Source organism: Lathamus discolor, chromosome 7 (genome assembly GCF_037157495.1).
Source record: "Lathamus discolor isolate bLatDis1 chromosome 7, bLatDis1.hap1, whole genome shotgun sequence".
In the NCBI taxonomy this organism is placed as follows: Eukaryota; Metazoa; Chordata; class Aves; order Psittaciformes; family Psittacidae; genus Lathamus; species Lathamus discolor.
Window position 1 is genome coordinate 3,726,465 of NC_088890.1, and position 18,703 is coordinate 3,745,167.

General features: G+C 35.4%; 2 protein-coding genes across 5 annotated transcripts in view; one reads left to right on the forward strand and one right to left on the reverse strand.

Annotated features, from left to right (window-relative positions):
• The window catches only part of CENPP (centromere protein P), a 150,302-nt gene that overhangs the window by 92,830 nt on the left and 38,769 nt on the right, over positions 1 to 18,703 (reverse strand). The gene's annotated exons all lie outside the window — the stretch shown is intronic.
• OMD (osteomodulin) lies at positions 10,202 to 18,065 on the forward strand. Its single transcript, XM_065687202.1, has 3 exons — positions 10,202 to 10,273; positions 12,881 to 13,833; positions 14,696 to 18,065. The coding sequence occupies exons 2-3, from the start codon at positions 12,903 to 12,905 to the stop codon at positions 15,013 to 15,015; spliced, it is 1,251 nt and encodes a 416-aa protein (XP_065543274.1). The 5' UTR covers positions 10,202 to 10,273; positions 12,881 to 12,902; the 3' UTR covers positions 15,016 to 18,065.

Below are 18,703 nucleotides of genomic sequence, written 5' to 3' on the forward strand. Positions count from 1 at the left end.
CATGCAGTATGTTTCATACACCGGATTCATTATGCATGAACTACCCACCACTTATACAGAGGTCTCTATCAAAGTCATGGGGAGCAACACTGAAATTAATATGCTCACATCACAATTACACCTGCAGTAACTGTTAATGAATTATATTCTCTGTTAAGAATGGAAAAAATCTCTTAGCTGACGGTTTGCCAAAGATGCAAAATTTCTTTATAGACAGAGAGGGAGCAGGTCACTGACACAAGCATGCAGTTGCCTGTGTTATTTCCAGGTGCTTTTTAGCTATAAAGACCAATGAAAATACTTTACTTCAAGAAAAACTCTTCACACAATACCTTAAGTCCTTTGTTTCTCATTTCTAGAAAACTGGCATACTGTTCTAAAAGATATTTTACCAAAAATTATATCTCATTTAGGCCATCAATAAGAACATCCAGACATCATACTATTCTTCTCCTATCAGCAATATCCTCTTCTATCTTCTTTCTATTGTACAAGATAAAACAAGGAATAACAGACTGAATGACTCATGGGTCTGTTACCACAAAACATGGTAAAAGAAACTATCCAAGACTCCATTTGGAGTTTTAGATAGCAGGCATTCCTTATTACAGCACGGGGCACACATGTAAATCATTTCATAAAGATGAGCATGCCTGGAGTCTACAAGCAGCATCCATATATCCAGTGACCTTAGCATATTTACAACCTTTCCAGGAAATGCTTTATATATTCACTAGATTTCCTGGAACTAATTGTAATATTTGCATTTTAATTACACACGTGCTTTCTTGCTAAGAAGTGGTCTTGAGGGGTTTCTGGTGGTCATCAATAGTCTTCCTCACTGTGTCTTCTGTGCTTGCGCATGTGCAAAAGACTCTTACGAATTACTTAATAATTGTATCCATCTTTTAGCTCAGTTTGTTCTGATTTGATCCTTAGCTTGAAGAACCAGCATGCCAGTCCTAGTTACTCCTTTCTTATCTTCAAAAGGTTACCCTCGTTTTATACACACCCCAAGGCCGCACTGGCCCATCTTGCTCTCAACAAAGTGGTCCCAGCTTGCAGCCTAACATCTTGCTTACAATTAACAGTGGTTTTAATTTACAACTTAACATTTTAGCTTACAGGTCAGTAACAGGCCCCAATTTTTTAACATGAAGAAAATTTAGAAGCCATTTCTATATTAACCTGACGAGTAGATGCCCAGATTCAGGAAGTGATATAATAATCTAGTATTCTGCAAGAGTAATAAAAGCAACTGTCTACTCATTTCTCCAGCAACAATACTGTTTTAATACTGCAACATAATTATTACCTATTCAAGAAATGGTTAATGTTTAATATGTAGAAATTCATATTTTCATGAAAGCCTACTTTGTTTTTTGGAAAGCATATTTATCATTCATTTTTTTAAGCTAATACAGACAATTTCCATTTAGATGTTATCCTCCTGTAAATTACTTCCAATATTTTCTATTTCCTCAAATACAGGGCAAAGATGAGCTTTTATTTAACTCTATTTAGAAAAGGACTAATACAAAAAGGAAGTCAAGTAAATTTCAGAAATCTGGAAATCGCAAGTAAATGTCACTGTAATGGTATATTTTGCCCCTACCTTCACTAACTGCATAATACAGTCCTATAAGAACAACCAGCAGAATCTTCAGGTAACGTGATAAAGTTTGAGACAAAATAATCAGAGCACTTAGAAGCAAAAGTAAGCATGCAAATATCTAACAATGGGTATTGAACTTAACAGTTCTACCAGACAAACTATGCTCCTATACAGTGGCCTGTAATTTTGGCACACTGGATAGGAAGATAAAGTTTGTTCTGATGCTATGCAGAAGAAAATATACTTCAGACCTTCAACTGCTATCATACCCAGACCCCATAAAGTACTTTCTTAAGCAACATAAGAGATCCCTTATTTGTCATGCCAGGATCACAGCTAAAAAACACCATTTTCCTATACAGTATAGCAATAAACTTTTCAGAACATAAAACAGAGTAAGCAAGTACAAGGTCAACAGACCACTACCTCTTCTTGTTGAGATAACAATTAAGGCAAAATCTGTAGAAAATTATACACTGGTACTATAATCCCTTCGCATTTTGGCTCTTATTGGAAAAAAAAAAAATCTTAACAAAAAGGTATTCCTGGAACAATAAATATTGCTGTTCAAAGCTAAATAAAGTGCATTCAGATTGAAATTTAAAATCTTTTCTTCCATAAAGGTAGAAACTTAAGTCAGACCTAAACCCAAACCCAATCCTCAACATTCTTCTTACTGCTTCCATCCAACAGATGGAAGAAAAACCATCATAAAGACATTATATAGATTCTTCTTTTTTCCCCCCCCACTATTATCCATAAGCACAGTGAACATTTCAAAAAAAAAGGTTTCTTACCATACTAACTGAAAATCTCTGAGATGGTTTTGTTTGAGTGCATTTCACTGGAGCATACATATGTAAGATTTCATTACTCGTGTTTCAGGAATGCTTTGCCTTAGCAAAACCTATGCATACTTCTGCTTCTTGTGCCTTGCGCTTAGAACAAAAAGGATAACACATGCTTCCTACTTGAACAGTTCCATCCCAAAATTAGAATGCACAGGCACCTGAGGAGAAAATATGAGCACGGAAAACACATCTATTAGATGTGCAGTTGCTTCCTGAAGTAGCTTTTCTATCTTTCTAAAGAGTACCTATCCACTCAATATTCCATAGTGGCTAAACCTAGCATTTAGTTAACCCACTAGCAGTTCTAAACAATTATACCAGTCATCTCTGTGACTGCTTTTATAACAGACTTTTTAAAGATTTAAGCAATTAGCCCTGTGTTTGACAAAGACGTGAAGAAAGGAGTTTTGGAGAGCTGTCTTGCAATAACATTTTTAAAGACAACTACCACTATCAGCTCAATTCTGCTAGACTTCAATCAAGCACTGGTTGGTTTCAAGCCATCCCTCATCCCTTGACTAAGACCTAGTGAGATAGGTTTGGGTTTTTGTTCTTTTTTTTTCAGTTGGTTGGTTGTGCGTGGTTTTGGTCTTGGTTTGTTTGTTTGTTTTTTTTTGTTGTTGTTGTTGTTGGGTGGGTTTTTTTGTTTGTGGTTTTTTTTTTTTTTTTTTTTTACTTTTTGAAATAGTTTTCTAAAAAGAAATCATTATGGATGTTTACATTCTGGCTACAAATAGTTGCAGACACTACCTCCACTCACAAAAACTGCTAGGACAAGGCAAAAGTCCTGTGTCACAAGCTTGATATAAGGCAACAAGGACACTTCCTAGTTTACCACAGAAGATTTGTAACTAATGCCTAGACCAACTCACCCTCCCCTAATGAAACAGCGGCTATTATGAAGGTTTTGAGTCTGAACCATGTTCAAGTCTTCACCAGAAGCAGCCATAAGGCTTTCTAGAATCTCAGAAACAGAAGACCTTCTGTCACAGAGTAACTAGATAAAATAACCATGAGGCCCTGTCTCAGCTCTGCCAAGAAGCAGCTGTGACTCACAAACTATTCAAACAGTAGAGAAACACTTCAATTTGATTACTTGCCATAAATCAAATGAAGTATCTCCCAAAACAGCTTTAAGAAAATCCATACAAAACTGAGATAAAAATGGAGAGTAACTGAAGGAAATAAAGGTACAGAGATTATATCTTTCCTTATAAGAGAATATGCCAGAGTACAGATGAATTATGTGTAATAATACTTGCTGTTTCTATGGAAGTTTCCAAGTCACAGATTCTGATTTCAGAAGAAATGTACTGCAGGCCATAAATGTAATGCTGGCTGTGACACCAGCATTCAAGGTTTTGTGCTAAAATGAGAAGATTTATTCTTGAATAAAAAAGAGGGATAATAAAAATTAAGAAGCAGTTTAAGGATGACCTCCAGTTTCCAGGCTATTGGAAAAAGCAGAAGGCCTGCCTGGGAAAACCCTCTATTTCACAAGGCAGGACAGTTGTAAATTATTGCTCTAGAAATGTTCAAACAAATACATCTACCATGAAAAGAAACATTCTATAGTCACTGCAAAAACAAGTAAGGACTTTCATTCTCAAGCACACTCAAAAGAGTAAGTGCGAAGCATTTTCCATCACGTACAAGAGGAAAATTTTTGCTAATGCAAAACTTTCCTATGCATGATCATTCAGGAATTCTTTGGCAGATAACTTAGACAACTTCTCCTTATCCTTCTCTAAAGTGCCTAAGGGGGGGGGGGGGGAATTAAAACACTTATTTTTTTGGCTATAACCATATGAATCGCAGATTGGATACAAATAAGGGACAATCTGAAGCTGCAGGCACATTTTCTAATTCTTTTAACAAAAATGCATGAAGTCCATAGCTATGGAGAAAATAAGCTAACGAATAAGGTATTAAGATAAATTATTGAGATAGGGTAGAACTGACATTATCTCTTAAGTATAGATCACTTTAGGGCATTGCAGTTAGCAGTTCTGTTTGAAATATATGAGTGGAAGTGCCTGATTTGGAACAGATTCAAGGAATGAAGTTAGTTTGACTGGATGCTAAGAATGATATCCCAGTGAGCAGCAAGTCTCTAGTCAACTTCACATATTAAGAACTTAACATAGTAAGTCCTCAGATTTTGCTGGTGGATGTTTTTTTAAAGACAGGAGGGTCATGCTTAAGCTCCAAAACAACTGAAATATACACTAACATTTTTTTTTAAATGGTAATCACAAAATGAAGGTCATTTTACACTATCTCAAACAAATAACATTGAATAAACTATTACAAAAGCAATAGGGTCAAGTACAAAGTGTCCTACTCCATCTGGACTTACCAAATCGTATTGGTACTGCTCAAGGATCTATGCACTCTGTATTCAGCTATATCACTTTTCTCACCTTCCTCCACTACAAAACACTGTACACTTCTTTAGTTCTATTTATAATGCTTATTACTTTTCTTTATTAACAAGACACCTGTCATAATATGATCACCCATATCATTTTAAACAGAACACAAACCAGGCAAAATAAAGGGCATGTTAAAGTTTGAGGTCCAATTGCTTATGCTGCCTCAGGAAAATTAATATACCTGCACCACTGAACAGTGGTTGTAAAAATAGACACTCCCATTTTGTACTGCTGTAATCGCAGATATATAATCACCAATTAAGCAAGCAATATCCCAGAACTCCACATGGGAGAAAAATACAGCTCAAAGTCATCTAGCTTACAACAACCTACATAGGCTGCATAAAAACACAAAGTCTAAAGCAAAGTATATTTGATAAACTATTCAATTACTACAAATACAAGTGTGACAACAGTGACTCTCTCCTCCGAAGAGATTTATAATTTCATACAATAGTGATATTTTAGAGTAACCACAAGTTCTTTGCTACAGATATTATAGCTTACATGAATTTTAAACTCATTTTATTATTCCAGTATTGATTATTTATGATTACTTGCTACTGTGAAAGTAGAAATATTATAAGATGAGGATTATTTAAATGCCTCCACTGTAGAAACTAAAATCCGTATATCAAAAAAAGTAACCCCTCCCAATGTATCATTAATCTTACAAGATTTCTAACACAGCATTACATTCAGAAAAAAGTTACAACCCTCCTCATCTATTAGTTTTTTAAGCAAATTATCTATACTCTAAATAGATACTGTCATTGCAAAAAACCTCTCACTCACCCTTCCATTCAAAAAGCCTTTGCAATACAAATTTGAATATGCCAGGAGGTTTAATACTTAGCTTTTGCTTTTGAAGTAAACCAAATGGCAATACAAGTTGTTCATTGCACGGGGTAATGCACATGTTTAACCAAACACCTGATGAGATCAGGGTTTCCTAATGTATTTCTTCTAGATGCACAGATGCTTCTAGTGAAGGTTCTAAAATTTCAGTGTATCGCTGTTTATTAGTAGAAGCTACTTGAAAATTGCCTATGGGATTATATTAATTCCCATGTTACAAGGTCATTAAATTCTTGTTCTCAGTCATTTTTCTACACCAGGATCGGTCTTTGAAAACCAAATGCAATTGCATTTGTTAACTAGTAATTAATATACTTCAAATGTGTGGGGTTTTTTAAAAACACAAGAAGTGAACAGTTTAAAACCACAGGAAAATAAAAATGCAGGGAATGTGAGAATGTGAGAAAAATGCAATTATTTCAATAAGTACAGGAATGCTTAGGAAGAAGAGAGAACAAAGAGAGAGGAGGTTATTCAACCAGCAAATCCACCTGAGTGGAGGAGATACAGGAGGCATATCCTCCATTTCCCACATCACAGATGAGAGGAAAAGACATGTTTATATTTCAGAACAATCAATATGTAACCAATGAACCCATCACAGGATTTACACACAATAGCTTATACTGCTTTCTAGTAAAAACATAGGACAACTTTTGAGGTTTTTTATTCTTTTAGGACTGCACTGTCACCTAAAAAGCACATTCTTGAAACAGACATAAAACCTACACAAAAAGATCACCTTTAATTTCCTCATTAAAGTCATTATTATAGCATGTATACTCAAGTAATAACAGACTAATAAAAATCAACCAGTAACCACAACCTGCTTTTAGTTAATAGCCAATGAAGAAAGTTAGTTCCAAGTACCATTTTATCACTATATGCAAAATTTACAGCCTAGCAAATCCTAAGGATTATTTTTCAATTACTTCTTGTAAACTCTGCTGTTTTCAGTTGCTCAACATGTTCTTCCTATCAAAACAAAGCAACACATACAAGCAGGCTGAACAAGGTTAGGGTTGCCAGAGTTTTGATCTTGTACTAACACCTACTAAAAGGGAAGTAAGTAGAGACCATACAACAAGGCTCAGGTCACAGACAACAGTAAGCCACATATGGCACAGCTCTGTCTTCCTTTCCTTATCTAAACAGGTTAGGTCTCAGCTCTGCAGCACTGTTAATATGATCTGATGGCCCCTTTTCCTCAACCTTTAAAAATGCATATTCACACAGTCCTAAAATAACTTTCCACTGAAGTCCAGAATAACATGAAGTCCATAAGAGCTATTATTAACCGAGTGCTCTGGGGTCTTGCCGGGCTGGAGGCTCTGCAAGATCAAGCAGTTCAGTACCTTGATTTGCTGAGAGCTCCACACTTAAGTAATTGAATTTTCAGATTAGTTCGTGGCACAGAGGGGTCTTGGCAGATCACCTATGAGACTCACACAGGCTGCAATGTTTGTGGACTGCCACTTAAGACCTAGAAATTAGAAGATTTTCTGTGCCTACAATCTGTATCTAAAGTGCAGCCCAGTCTAGATGATATGTGCCTAAGGCTGACTCTTAGTAGAGAAACCCACAGGCTTTATAAGGGAACCAAATTACAACTTTCAAACTTCCTCACTCTATTTCATTATGCATTCTCTTTTCTACCATTCAATCACTTACAGTATCAAACCAACATCACCAATTCTTATCTAAACTACAGAATTCCTTCAAAGTTGTCAACTGAGGACTTTCAAATATTGAACTTGAGGCTTTCCTTCAAACGTCTGATTGCAGGGCCAAACACTAGCTGAAGAGCTTTAATTCTAGTGAGATCACGCTTTCAAAACAGTTCTCAGTTCTAACTTTCACAGCTTAGCTTCATCTGATTTTCTTTAGTCTTCTGTGAACAATACGCACTTTTTTCTTTCTTTTCTCTAGGCTCCATACGGACCATTATAAGTCTGTTGGTTTGGGGGATTTTGTCTGGGGGGAGAAGGGGTAACACCAAGAAACTCAAGAATCTTTTACAGTTAAATGATGGCTATAAGAAAAAGGCCAAGCAGTATAATTTATTCCTTCTTATATCAGGGTCAGTCCCATTCACCTCAGGGCCACTGGTTGTCTTCCCTACTTACCTACTATTTGGCCTAAAATTTGGAAATTTCAGATTTTTTTTTTTAAGCTGGCTGTACTCAACCAGCTAAGCAAACCTAAAACCACAAAATATTAGAACAGAAATCTTTCTTAAGCCTTCAGTTCAGAACCAAATTTGAAAAAGCTAACAAGTCTCATAAGTTGAAGGCAGTTAATGAAGAGGGCAAATAAAATTTCAAACATTTTCATTTACAAAAAGGATGATTCCAAGTTTGGCTTAAGAAAATAAAATCAACTTCAAGTCACTCGGATTTCTAGCTCGATACACATCTTACTTTGCATCACAACTACAAATGATAAAAGTTTACACAAATTCAAGAATAAAAATAAGTCCTTACAAAACAGTTTTTAAAAGTGAAAACCAAAACACAGTGAAAACTTAATGAATTTGTCACAGCCTTTGAAACAAGAACTCTTACATGAGTGATGAGTGATGTTAAATTTAATCCTCTCATTACCCTTCTTGTGAGGAAATTCCTCCCACATTGCAAATGAAAACTAAGAGAAGATCAAACCACAAAACCTGACCAAGATCACAAAGTATAGACTTGCTTATACCCAAGATAGTTCCTTTTTTGTTGCATAAACCGAATCGTATTATACCCATGGCTAGATCTGCATCATCTTCTGCAGCTAAATATACTTTAAATCAAGACCTTTGCTGAAATTTCTCAAAAGGACAGACTCTTGCTCTGTCACCATGGATTTTCATATGAGATTTTAAGTCTCCTGACAGCTCAAGAGAATTTAGGACACAATCAATAGTAGAAACGACAGAAAAATATCAGGTATAGAATTAATATTCTAATTTGGTCCAATTTTCATGTTTAAATAGTTCTATTTTTTGCATGTTTTACTTAGAACTGTTAATATGACAAAGCTTCCAAAAACTTGCAACATGTTCTTTGCTTGTGCTTAAAACCCCAAGCTTTGTAGCAGCAAATAAAATTTACTAACTGGCATAGCAAACTTGGTGGGCTTTTTTGATTTATCATTATTATAGTATTCTAATTATTTAAAAAAAATCAATTACTTTGTTTAGCATGATTTAGGTTTAGTGGTGCAATATAACTGTTCAACTCTTTATTGTTAATCATGGATTAGGTAGTTTTAATTTTAGTATTTCAATCTCTCCCTTATACTCTCTATTCTCCATATAAACGCACGACTGCTTTATTTTAGTTCCAGTACTGCTGAATCCTCAATACTATTTTGGTCATGACTTTTGGCACTTTATATCCCAAATGTTAGAATCTTGGAAGATTTATCTTTTAAACATTTTTTCTGTCCTCAATGTTACAGAAGATACTTGTAAAGGTCAAGCAAATTATCAGTTTCAGGAAACTCAAAGGCAGAAAAAGAAATAAAACTTATTATTGTATTATTTTCTCAAATATGGTACATCTAAGACACCTCGGCTTTTTTTAAAACCAGGACCTTACTTGTGAAGAGCTTTTGATCTAATGTAATTCTTTTATCAAACCAGAAACATGACTGGTTTTGATAAAACATACAGTTAAGCCAGGACAGCATCTCACTTCAACAGAAAAATATTTGTCCTTTTTCTCAATTTTTTTGTATATATTACAGTTAAGTACCACAGAGCAGCAAAAGCAGATCACCACGCCTGACGTTTCTTCTTCCTCTTGAAGGCTATGAAAAATATTTTTCTTCAGTAAACCAGTTTGTATCTCACGTCATACTTGTCATTTTCATAGGAAGATTAATGCTCTTTCCATACAATGTAGCAAGCACATGTTGGAAACTTGCTGGAGATCCTTAACTACAACTTCAAAACTCTGAGAAGGACAACACTGTACCAACAGCACTGTATAACACAGCCAGCATGCAGGAAGTGGGAAATATGGATTGCGGAGGGGAAAAAAAGGAGCTTTTCCATAGCACTATAGAGTCCTGATAAGGTTAATTTTTTTACTGCTTCTTAACTTCATCCTCCAAATCCATTGCATAAGTGAATCATTTAGTTGAAACTGCACTATGAACTAATGACCCCTGTAGCATTTTGTGAAAGCTTTATTTTTTTTATTTTTAACTGGAACTGGTAACAGTGAAGGAATCTTGCAAATGATTTCAAAGTGATTTTAACAAAAGGATAAATAGCTTCACAGTCTTATGACACAGCAGCTACAGAAACTGATGATGTGGCACAAGACTTTTTTCTTTACTGGCAAATCAGAAGGGGGCTAAGGCTATTATTTCGCTTTGCCTTTCCACAAGGCTCCTCACCACAAAACATGGCTTAGAGACATCTTTTGTTCCTCCATCTGGGTTAGGCTGTTTCTCAGATGATTTCACCAGGACAGTAACTTGCTGCCCGCTACAACTTGAGCTTCACAGACTTCCAAAGAGTAAGTTTGCTTGGTAAGCAGGAATAAAATGAACTGATTGTGTTATTTCTGCAGTTAAAAGTGATTCATGCATGCTATATAATATTTAGCTTTCAGTTAGTGAACTGTTTACAAATACAGTTACTAAGCTTTGAGTTTATTACAGCAGTAGAGAATCATGTTTTTAAGGTTTTCTATTTTCTCTCAGCTTTGTAAGTGTGCAGTTTATCACACTGCGCGCACCTGACTTGTGTCTTCCATGATCAAGTTTCACCTGACGTGAATCTGTGTTCTAAAGCTAGTTAAATTCTTAGAACTGCTTTCTGAAGAAGTGTTAGTATCTCAGTGCTTTGAGACATGACCTGCAAGCCTGGCAGGACACTTACTATTCTACCAAAAATGCACTCAACTACAACCAAGGTATAAAAAAAAAAAAAAAAACCAACCCCAAAATCCCCCCAAACATCTCTTCATAAAACCAGGACAGACTTTGGTACTTATTCCATACGAAACAACGATAACTCTCTTCACATTGTCTACATGGCAAGTAGATCAATTGCATGAAGGCCTAAGTAAGCTTCCTCCTTAAACTGAGCAGAGCTTTACAAAGTTGCTCCTCTTCTTTCTAAGGACTACTGTTGCACTGAGAACCCAAATTATTCATTGGAAATTTTGTGACATCCAGTAGAAGTGCTGAGAGAATACAACCAGAAGGTGAAGCTAAAGTTCCAGACTAAAACTGAGAGGGTGTAACAGGAATCAAGAAGGAAACAAAGAACACGAAATAGGCATGGGGGCCAGATTTTGCAAGGATCTGTTTAAAAGAGCCAGAATCAAGTCACATGATGTAGAGACAGATTTTACACACCACGTCTGACTAAATGTTAGAAATATGGTAATAAGGTGTTCTCCTGATATACACTGTCTCCTCCTGAAGCACAGGACTGCTTCTCAACCCAGTGTCTGCAAAGTTTATCAGCATAGCACGTTTACGTAGTGCTTGTAGTGCAAAGCTGCTCTGTGTAGATGTATTTCTGCTATTTACTTAGATTAGCTGGGGTATCTGAGGACACTGTAGGGAGATGGAAACCCTGACTCCATTCAAACCTGGTTTTAAGATTTTAATCAGTTACAAAACTTGATTAAAGGAAGATTAAATACAAATGACACAAATTCAGAAAGGCAAGTTAGAAAACACCACAAATTATTTCACCCAGTCATTGTCATACACTGGCTCTGTGCAATACCGGAAGTTGACAAGCATGTATTAAATTCCATGATATTGTTACTACTTTATTTCTTAGAATTGTCTCTCTCATTTAGTTTGTGGAATACGTCACGCATTAGGCATCAATCACCACTATGAAGCATAAAAAAATCAGCATTTAGAAGTCTTACTTCCTTTGCTATTGTGTTCAGTAAACATACCAAAAGAGCATCAAGATAAAGAAGAGCCCCAAATAAAAAACATAAGTGTCATTATTACAAAAAAAGAACCAAACAGAGCGTATCTGCTTTTCTCTGCCTCAGGGTTCCCATACTATACTGGGTAAAGTCTCTTAAAATTTTCCTTTATATATGTGCTTTGACCTGCAATGTTACATTTTGACTCATCTGCTGTTTAACTGTCTGACATGATTCAGAACTCTAATTCTGCCAAATAATAGGGTTCCCCTGACTGCATAATGTGTTCTAAAATGTTCGTTTGGCTTTGAAGAACAGAAATTTGATAGGCAAAATTATTTGTCTTTCACAGTATCAGTATTTCATCTCAGAAGATAAAATTCAGATGAAGCTAATTTACTTTGAAGGTAAATTAGTCAATGTTAATTTATAAGTTGCGTACTATTACGGAAGCATGGGAAGACTAAAGAAAACTTTTATCAACGAAGATCTTACATTATGTGCAGTACACAATGGTTCAATTGGATTCAATTATAAGAACAGAAAAACTTAATTTTTATCAGCCATACCAAGCAACCACCAATGCCACATACATTCCTATTTTACCTCGAAAATAGGCAATGAAATCTATTTCACTGTTCTATTTATAGAAGCAATCCTGCATTTACCTTGCCTTAGATGAGGATATACATTTTTAACAAAAATAACTTTAAGAACAACAGACAAGCCATGTCTTGGATGCTTGTAAGGCTTGCAAATTTCTTCACAAGGACTGTAGTACAATGCTAACTTGGATTATTTAGAGAGATGCTGAAATCCCACCCTGGAATATTTTCAAGGCTCATGCAGACAAATGCTAGGCTCTCTGTTGGAGATGGAAAAACAGAATCATGGAATGGTTTGGGTTGGAAGGGACCTTAAATCTCACCCAGTTCCAATCCCCTGGCATAGGCAGGGACACCTTCCACTAGAGCAGGTTGCTCCAAGCCCCATCCAACCTGGCCTTGAACACTGCCAGGGATGGCGTAGCCACAGCTTCTCTGGGCACTCTGTGCCAGTGCCTCTCCTCCCTCTCAGGGAAGAATTTCTTCCCGGTATCTAATCTAAATCTACCCTCTCTCAGCTTAAAGCCATTCCCCTTTTCCTGTATTGATGCTTCTTAAAACCAAAACTTGCATGTTATTTCCTTTACCACTATAACTTATTTTTCCTTCTCATCAACAGGATAAAACCTACAAATTTAACCATGGGAATTCTGAGCCAGCTATCAATCATTCACCTCCTCTGGACTGTTACAGTCTTTTGTCAATATGAAGACTACGATTTTGAGGATGAATACGATGAGGTGCCAGATCAACACCCATTTTATTTTAATCCAAGTACACAAGCTGAAGTTCCTCACTTTCCTTTTCCAGTTGAGTGCGCCAGAGAATGCTTTTGTCCACCAGCTTTTCCATTATCTATGTATTGTGATCATCGTAAACTTAAGACGATACCAAATATCCCTAGTCATGTCCAACAACTTTATCTGCAAAGCAACGATATTGAAGCTGTGCCTGCAGGACCATTCTCTAATGTTACCTTCCTTAGAGAAATTAACCTCAGCCACAACAAAATTAAATTTCATATGATTGACCATGGTGTTTTTGCCAAACTTCCATACTTACTGCAAATTCATTTACAACATAATGAATTAGAAGAATTTCCATTCCCACTCCCTAGCTCTCTAGAGAGACTCCTCCTTGGTTTCAATAAGATTTCTCGGCTATCTGGAAACGCACTGGAAGGATTACCTAACATAACCATGCTTGACCTTTGCAATAACTTTCTTGACGATTCAGTACTCAAAGGAAAACCCTTTTTAAACATGAAAAATTTAATGCAGCTAAACTTATGCAACAACAAATTGCAGACCATGCCCCCTGATCTACCATCATCACTTATGTATCTCTCTCTTGAAAATAACTCAATTTCTTATGTTCCAGAAAACTATTTCAACAGACTTCCGAAAATCATTGCACTAAGAATGTCTCGCAATAACCTGCAGAACATTCCACGCAACACTTTTAATCTACCCAACCTTCTGGAGCTTAATCTTGGACATAACAAATTGAAACAAGTTTTCTATATTCCAAGAAGTTTGCAGCATTTGTATATTGAAGACAATGACATTGAATGTATGTTGATGATTGCAATTCTTTAAAAGCAAAAAACATAGTGGATTTTGTCATTGGTTGTGGGAGGGGGGAGAGTTTGATTTATTTTCCCTTCCACCCAGAGTTAGGAACTTTTAGCCTATACAAAAAAAAAGAAACAAACAAACAAACCAACCAACCAACCAACCAAACTATCAGAGGCATCTCTTTTGTTGTGTCATTGGTTTCAAGGACCTGCCATCTTACAACTTCTCACTTGGGTCACATATAAACCAAGCATAGAATCCAGCAGTCATCCAAATGTGCATGTTGTTCAAGAGGTACTCTGATGCCCTTTACAGAGAGGTGGGCTTGAGCTATTAGTGTTCTGAACTAACCAGATAATGTGGAAGACCACCACCGCATTGTCTTCAAGATACAGTGAAAACACATGCTCTGTTAGTTGAAACCAAACCAGTGAAATTAGAAAGGATTTTAGTCATGCTCCTTACCCCTAATTTTCAGTATTTTTTTTCCGAAAGAGTACCAGTTTTTCATAACAAGCTAAAACCTTTTTAAAAATTGATGTTTAGTCGATTGATCAAAATATACAGAGAAAAGGAATTATGAAAATATTCCATTTACATAAAATAGTAATTACAAATTGTAGCAGTGGTTATATCTATTTTTTTCTTTAGCCCACAATTTCATACTTTGCAAACCCCAGAATTTTTATCATTGTTATTTACAAAATCAATCTAAAATACAGCGAAAGATTATGTTAGTGCTGTGCACAACAAAAATATTTTCTGTTTTAATTTCAAAGCACAAGTTTCAGTTTTGCAATAGGTCTTAAACAGAACCATTTTCTGTATTTTAATTAATATTTTTCTCTCTCTTACAGTCATAAATGTTACTTTGATGTGTCCATCTATTGATCCACTGAACACCAACCAATTAACCTACATAAGGGTGGACCAAAATAAGCTTACAATTCCAATCAGCACATACGCTTTCTTTTGCTTCCCTCACATTCGAACCATTTATTATGGTGAACAAAATGTTAATGCCAACAAATCAACTCAACTAAGAATGACGGTGTTCCGACGATTTTTAACACCAGAAGAATACCATGAAGCAGATGACGACCATGAAATACAGGATCATGAAACCGAAGAAGATCACGAAGCAGAAGACAACTATTTTCATCCATACTTTCAGTGAAGTAATCATCATTAATGGGTACATATAGAAACTGTTACTTAGTTGTAGGGTATTCATATCCAGCATAGAACAAGTAGGATAGTTTGGGATATTTAAGATACATCTACAAAGTGAAGATAAGATTTTAGTGTAGGTAAAAGCCTCTTATTGATGAAGTAAAAAACAATACTAGGAGCAAAGAGCACCTCAGAATTAGACAGCAACCTAATATACAACCTGGGTTGATGGTGGACCCATCCTTAGGGTGAGCAGCCTAGCTTGAAGAAAATTGACCTGAAAAAGCTTTTATGCTCTTAAGTGATCCAGTTTGCAAAATTACTAAAATATAAATCAATGTCATGCTCAATAGCAACAAGCAAATAAGGCAAACATCTGTCCAGCTACACACTAGAGAAAATAAGAGGGTGAGATCACAGAAGTACTTCCCCAAGGTTCCTCCACAACTTCCAGAAATAAAGGTGTTTCTTCTTCCAATTTCTAATTTGACAAGGAAAAAAAAAACCAAAACCAACAGTTTCAAATCTGCCTCATATTATGTTTGCAGTGTCCTGCCAACAGGTATTATAACATGTACTTCTCAGCTTGTACCTCAACTACCACAACTATCACAACTCATTCAAATCAAAGGAGATTGTAGTTTACTAGTAATATAGGCAATAAATGACCACTCAAAGGTCTTAGAATCTAAGGAAAATTATGTGCATTAATACAACTGAACCACTAGTACTTACATTTTACCTATGCTTTTTCCCATTATTTTAGAAGGCAAATTAAAATGTGATTTAATCTTTTTATTATAATTGTTCATAATGTAGTACTGGTACAAATAGTGGCTTTTTTTTTTTAACTATTAATTTAGACTATTCTTCTCCATAGTTCATACCCATTAGCTATATTCTTTACAGTAGAACAAAAATTGCTTAAAGCAATCTAAAGAAAAGTACTACATACTATTTGAGCTATGCAGGGTTTTTTTGTTATGTTTTACACCTAGAACAGATCCAAATATCTACAGGGTAAGGTAATACTAAAGGGCACTCAACTGCTTTCATTTTATTTAAATTCTTTATTGTTCAGTATTTTGTTCCTGATAAATCTTTGTTAGCTGGGAGGAAGGCTCACAATTTTCAACAAGAAAAACAAGTGATTGCAAGAAGTGGAACCATACATTATACTACCAATTTTATATTATGTTTTAAGTGTACAAAACCTAAAAATGTGGGCAAACTTGTATTAGTATTTCTAAAACCTTTCAGACAGGTTTGGTTGTTACTCTTGCAATTTCAGTAATATTTGGAAGTCCATCTTAGTTTTTTTGGTTTCTGATACAACTACAGTATTAACAAAATGAAAATACTTACTGACGCTTTCTTTTAACAGAAAGAAATTCCTCATCAGCCCATGGTTATAACCTTTAAGAATATATACAGTCTTTAAGAACAACTGCTGTAAAAATTAGTGGATACAAAATTTACTATACCATTATCAAGTTCTGGGCCTTCAGTCGACCCAAGAAATCAACTCTTTCTCCCCTTTCCCTTTTTTTGTCTATTTTCTGAACAGATATAATATTTATGGTGAAACATTTTATGGTTACCCCACACATTTACAGTGCTGCAGTACCAGCCTCAAGTACTTCTGGCTTCACGAAGGAAGAATATATGTGTGTGTTCATTACTTTATTTAAATAGTGTTACTTACATTATATACACATCTATAACTTTATAATCCTAATAATAGAAACATGCTGCATATTAGGGAACCTTTATAAATTTTCAGCTACTTCGGATTTTAGAGCATAAGTGAATAGAGCACAAAATGCAAATCCAAACTAATAGAGGCTTTTTTGAAAGGCTTGCTGAGCTTTTAAAAAGCTATCCACTTACACTATTCAAATATAGTACAAGCATTGTATCTGTTAATCCAAACTTTCTGCTTTTAAAAACATTTCTGAAGCAAAATGTAGCTTTAGTTTTAAAGTAGAATTAAAGATACTGAACTTTGTAGAAACTAGTTATATTCACTTCTTAAAGTTTAAGTCAAACCGATAACCCTTGAAAACTTTCTAGCTGTCTTATTACATTAATCTCATTCAGATGGCACATAGAATTGTATTGTACTTTTCATTCATTAGTATTATCACATCTCACCTGTGGCAAATACAATGCTATTATTTAATAAAGATTTTAGGGTTCTCAGGGAACAAAACACTTCCTAATCTTATGCCTGTATTAGAGATACAAGAAAAATATAATAAAGTTCAAAATCAATGGAATATCTGGATAAATATTGTTTGCTCTGGTAAGGCATAATTACACATGGTATAATTAGAAAAAGATCAGAAAAAGGCAGTAGCATCACCAAGAGTAAGGAATACTTTCTATAAAAAGCAACACTAAATAGCCAGAACTGACCAGTTCAGAAAAAGAAATGGCTATGGGGAGATACAGAAGATACCTGCAAAACTGTGAGTTGCATATGTAGCTTGGGTCTGGGGATCAGCTGCTCCAGAGCAAGACCAAGGAGCCATCAAATGAAGCAAGTATGTACCAGGTACAAAGGAGACAAACAAAAGTTTGTAAGCAATGAATAGTCAGCCCATAAAACAGATGCCTGGGAACACATTAGACAGAGCAGCAATTTCATACATTTCAAGGAAAGGCTGGATAAATAATTACATTTCTTGGAAGAAAGGTTGTTAAAGAGACAAAGCGCAGTAGGTACAGAAGTGCTGAGCTGAAAATTACTGGAGAATGGAAGAATACTGGGACACGGGACGAGACAAGAATCATGCATGTTTATCCTGTTCTCAGTATTTCCAAAGCATTTGCTTATGACCACTGCTGGAGACAGGATATTCTAACACTAACCTTCATTTTCAATTCCACACCCAGTTCTATGCTCTCACTATCCTGGACTAAGTTAACATGCTGGTATTGCTCTTCACTATCAATAAATTCTTACTGCCTAGGTACAGTTGAATTTTAAGCTTTTTCTTTTTTTTTCAAGCACTACCAACTGTGGTTACACGCCGAGGCACAGCCTCATCAAATTTGGGAACAGCATGCGCTCTATGTTGCAGTGTTTTGTGGCAAAGAGGTTTCTATACTGATTCAGGTACATAAAGCAGCCCAGATGTGTGTGGAGTTCTACATAAACCAAATTACACTGCTACATAACCACATAGATTTTGCTATTAAAACATATTTGCTTCATGTTTCTACTGGTATTTATTCTCAGACTATTAAACAGGCTTTTTAAGCAGGAAACAGATTCATAAACTGAGAACTAAACATGTATTAAAATGCTTATTTTATCAGTAACAGCAAAACCTAATGAGTATTCAACAGCTTAAGTGATTTCTTCACAACAGAGTCAGTAAACAAATACTTTTTTTCTTCCCCACAATCCATATTATTGTATGGTATTTGTAGGGTATTATTGTAGGGTATTTGTAGGGTATTGTAAAAATCAAAATAAAGAGAAATAACAGTAGTTTAATCTGACTGGTTACATTTGTTCCTTAGGCCTCAAAACAGTGAGACTATATTTCACCTTTTACCATTTTTTGTTACTGATCGTATTTAATACTTATAAAGCTTACTCTGTGCGATATTTACTTCGGTGTGCTGATAATAAAAGTTACTCAGATTAGGAAAGAAGCTCCTCTATAAAAAGCAGATGGTTT

Excerpts from the sequence above, each read along its gene's own strand:
- OMD (XM_065687202.1), top strand. The coding sequence starts at position 12,903 with ATGGGAATTCTGAGCCAGCTATCAATCATTCACCTCCTCTGGACTGTT. Across the intron at positions 13,834-14,695 it reads TGAAGACAATGACATTGAAT|TCATAAATGTTACTTTGATG; the intron begins GTATGTTGATGA and ends TCTCTCTTACAG.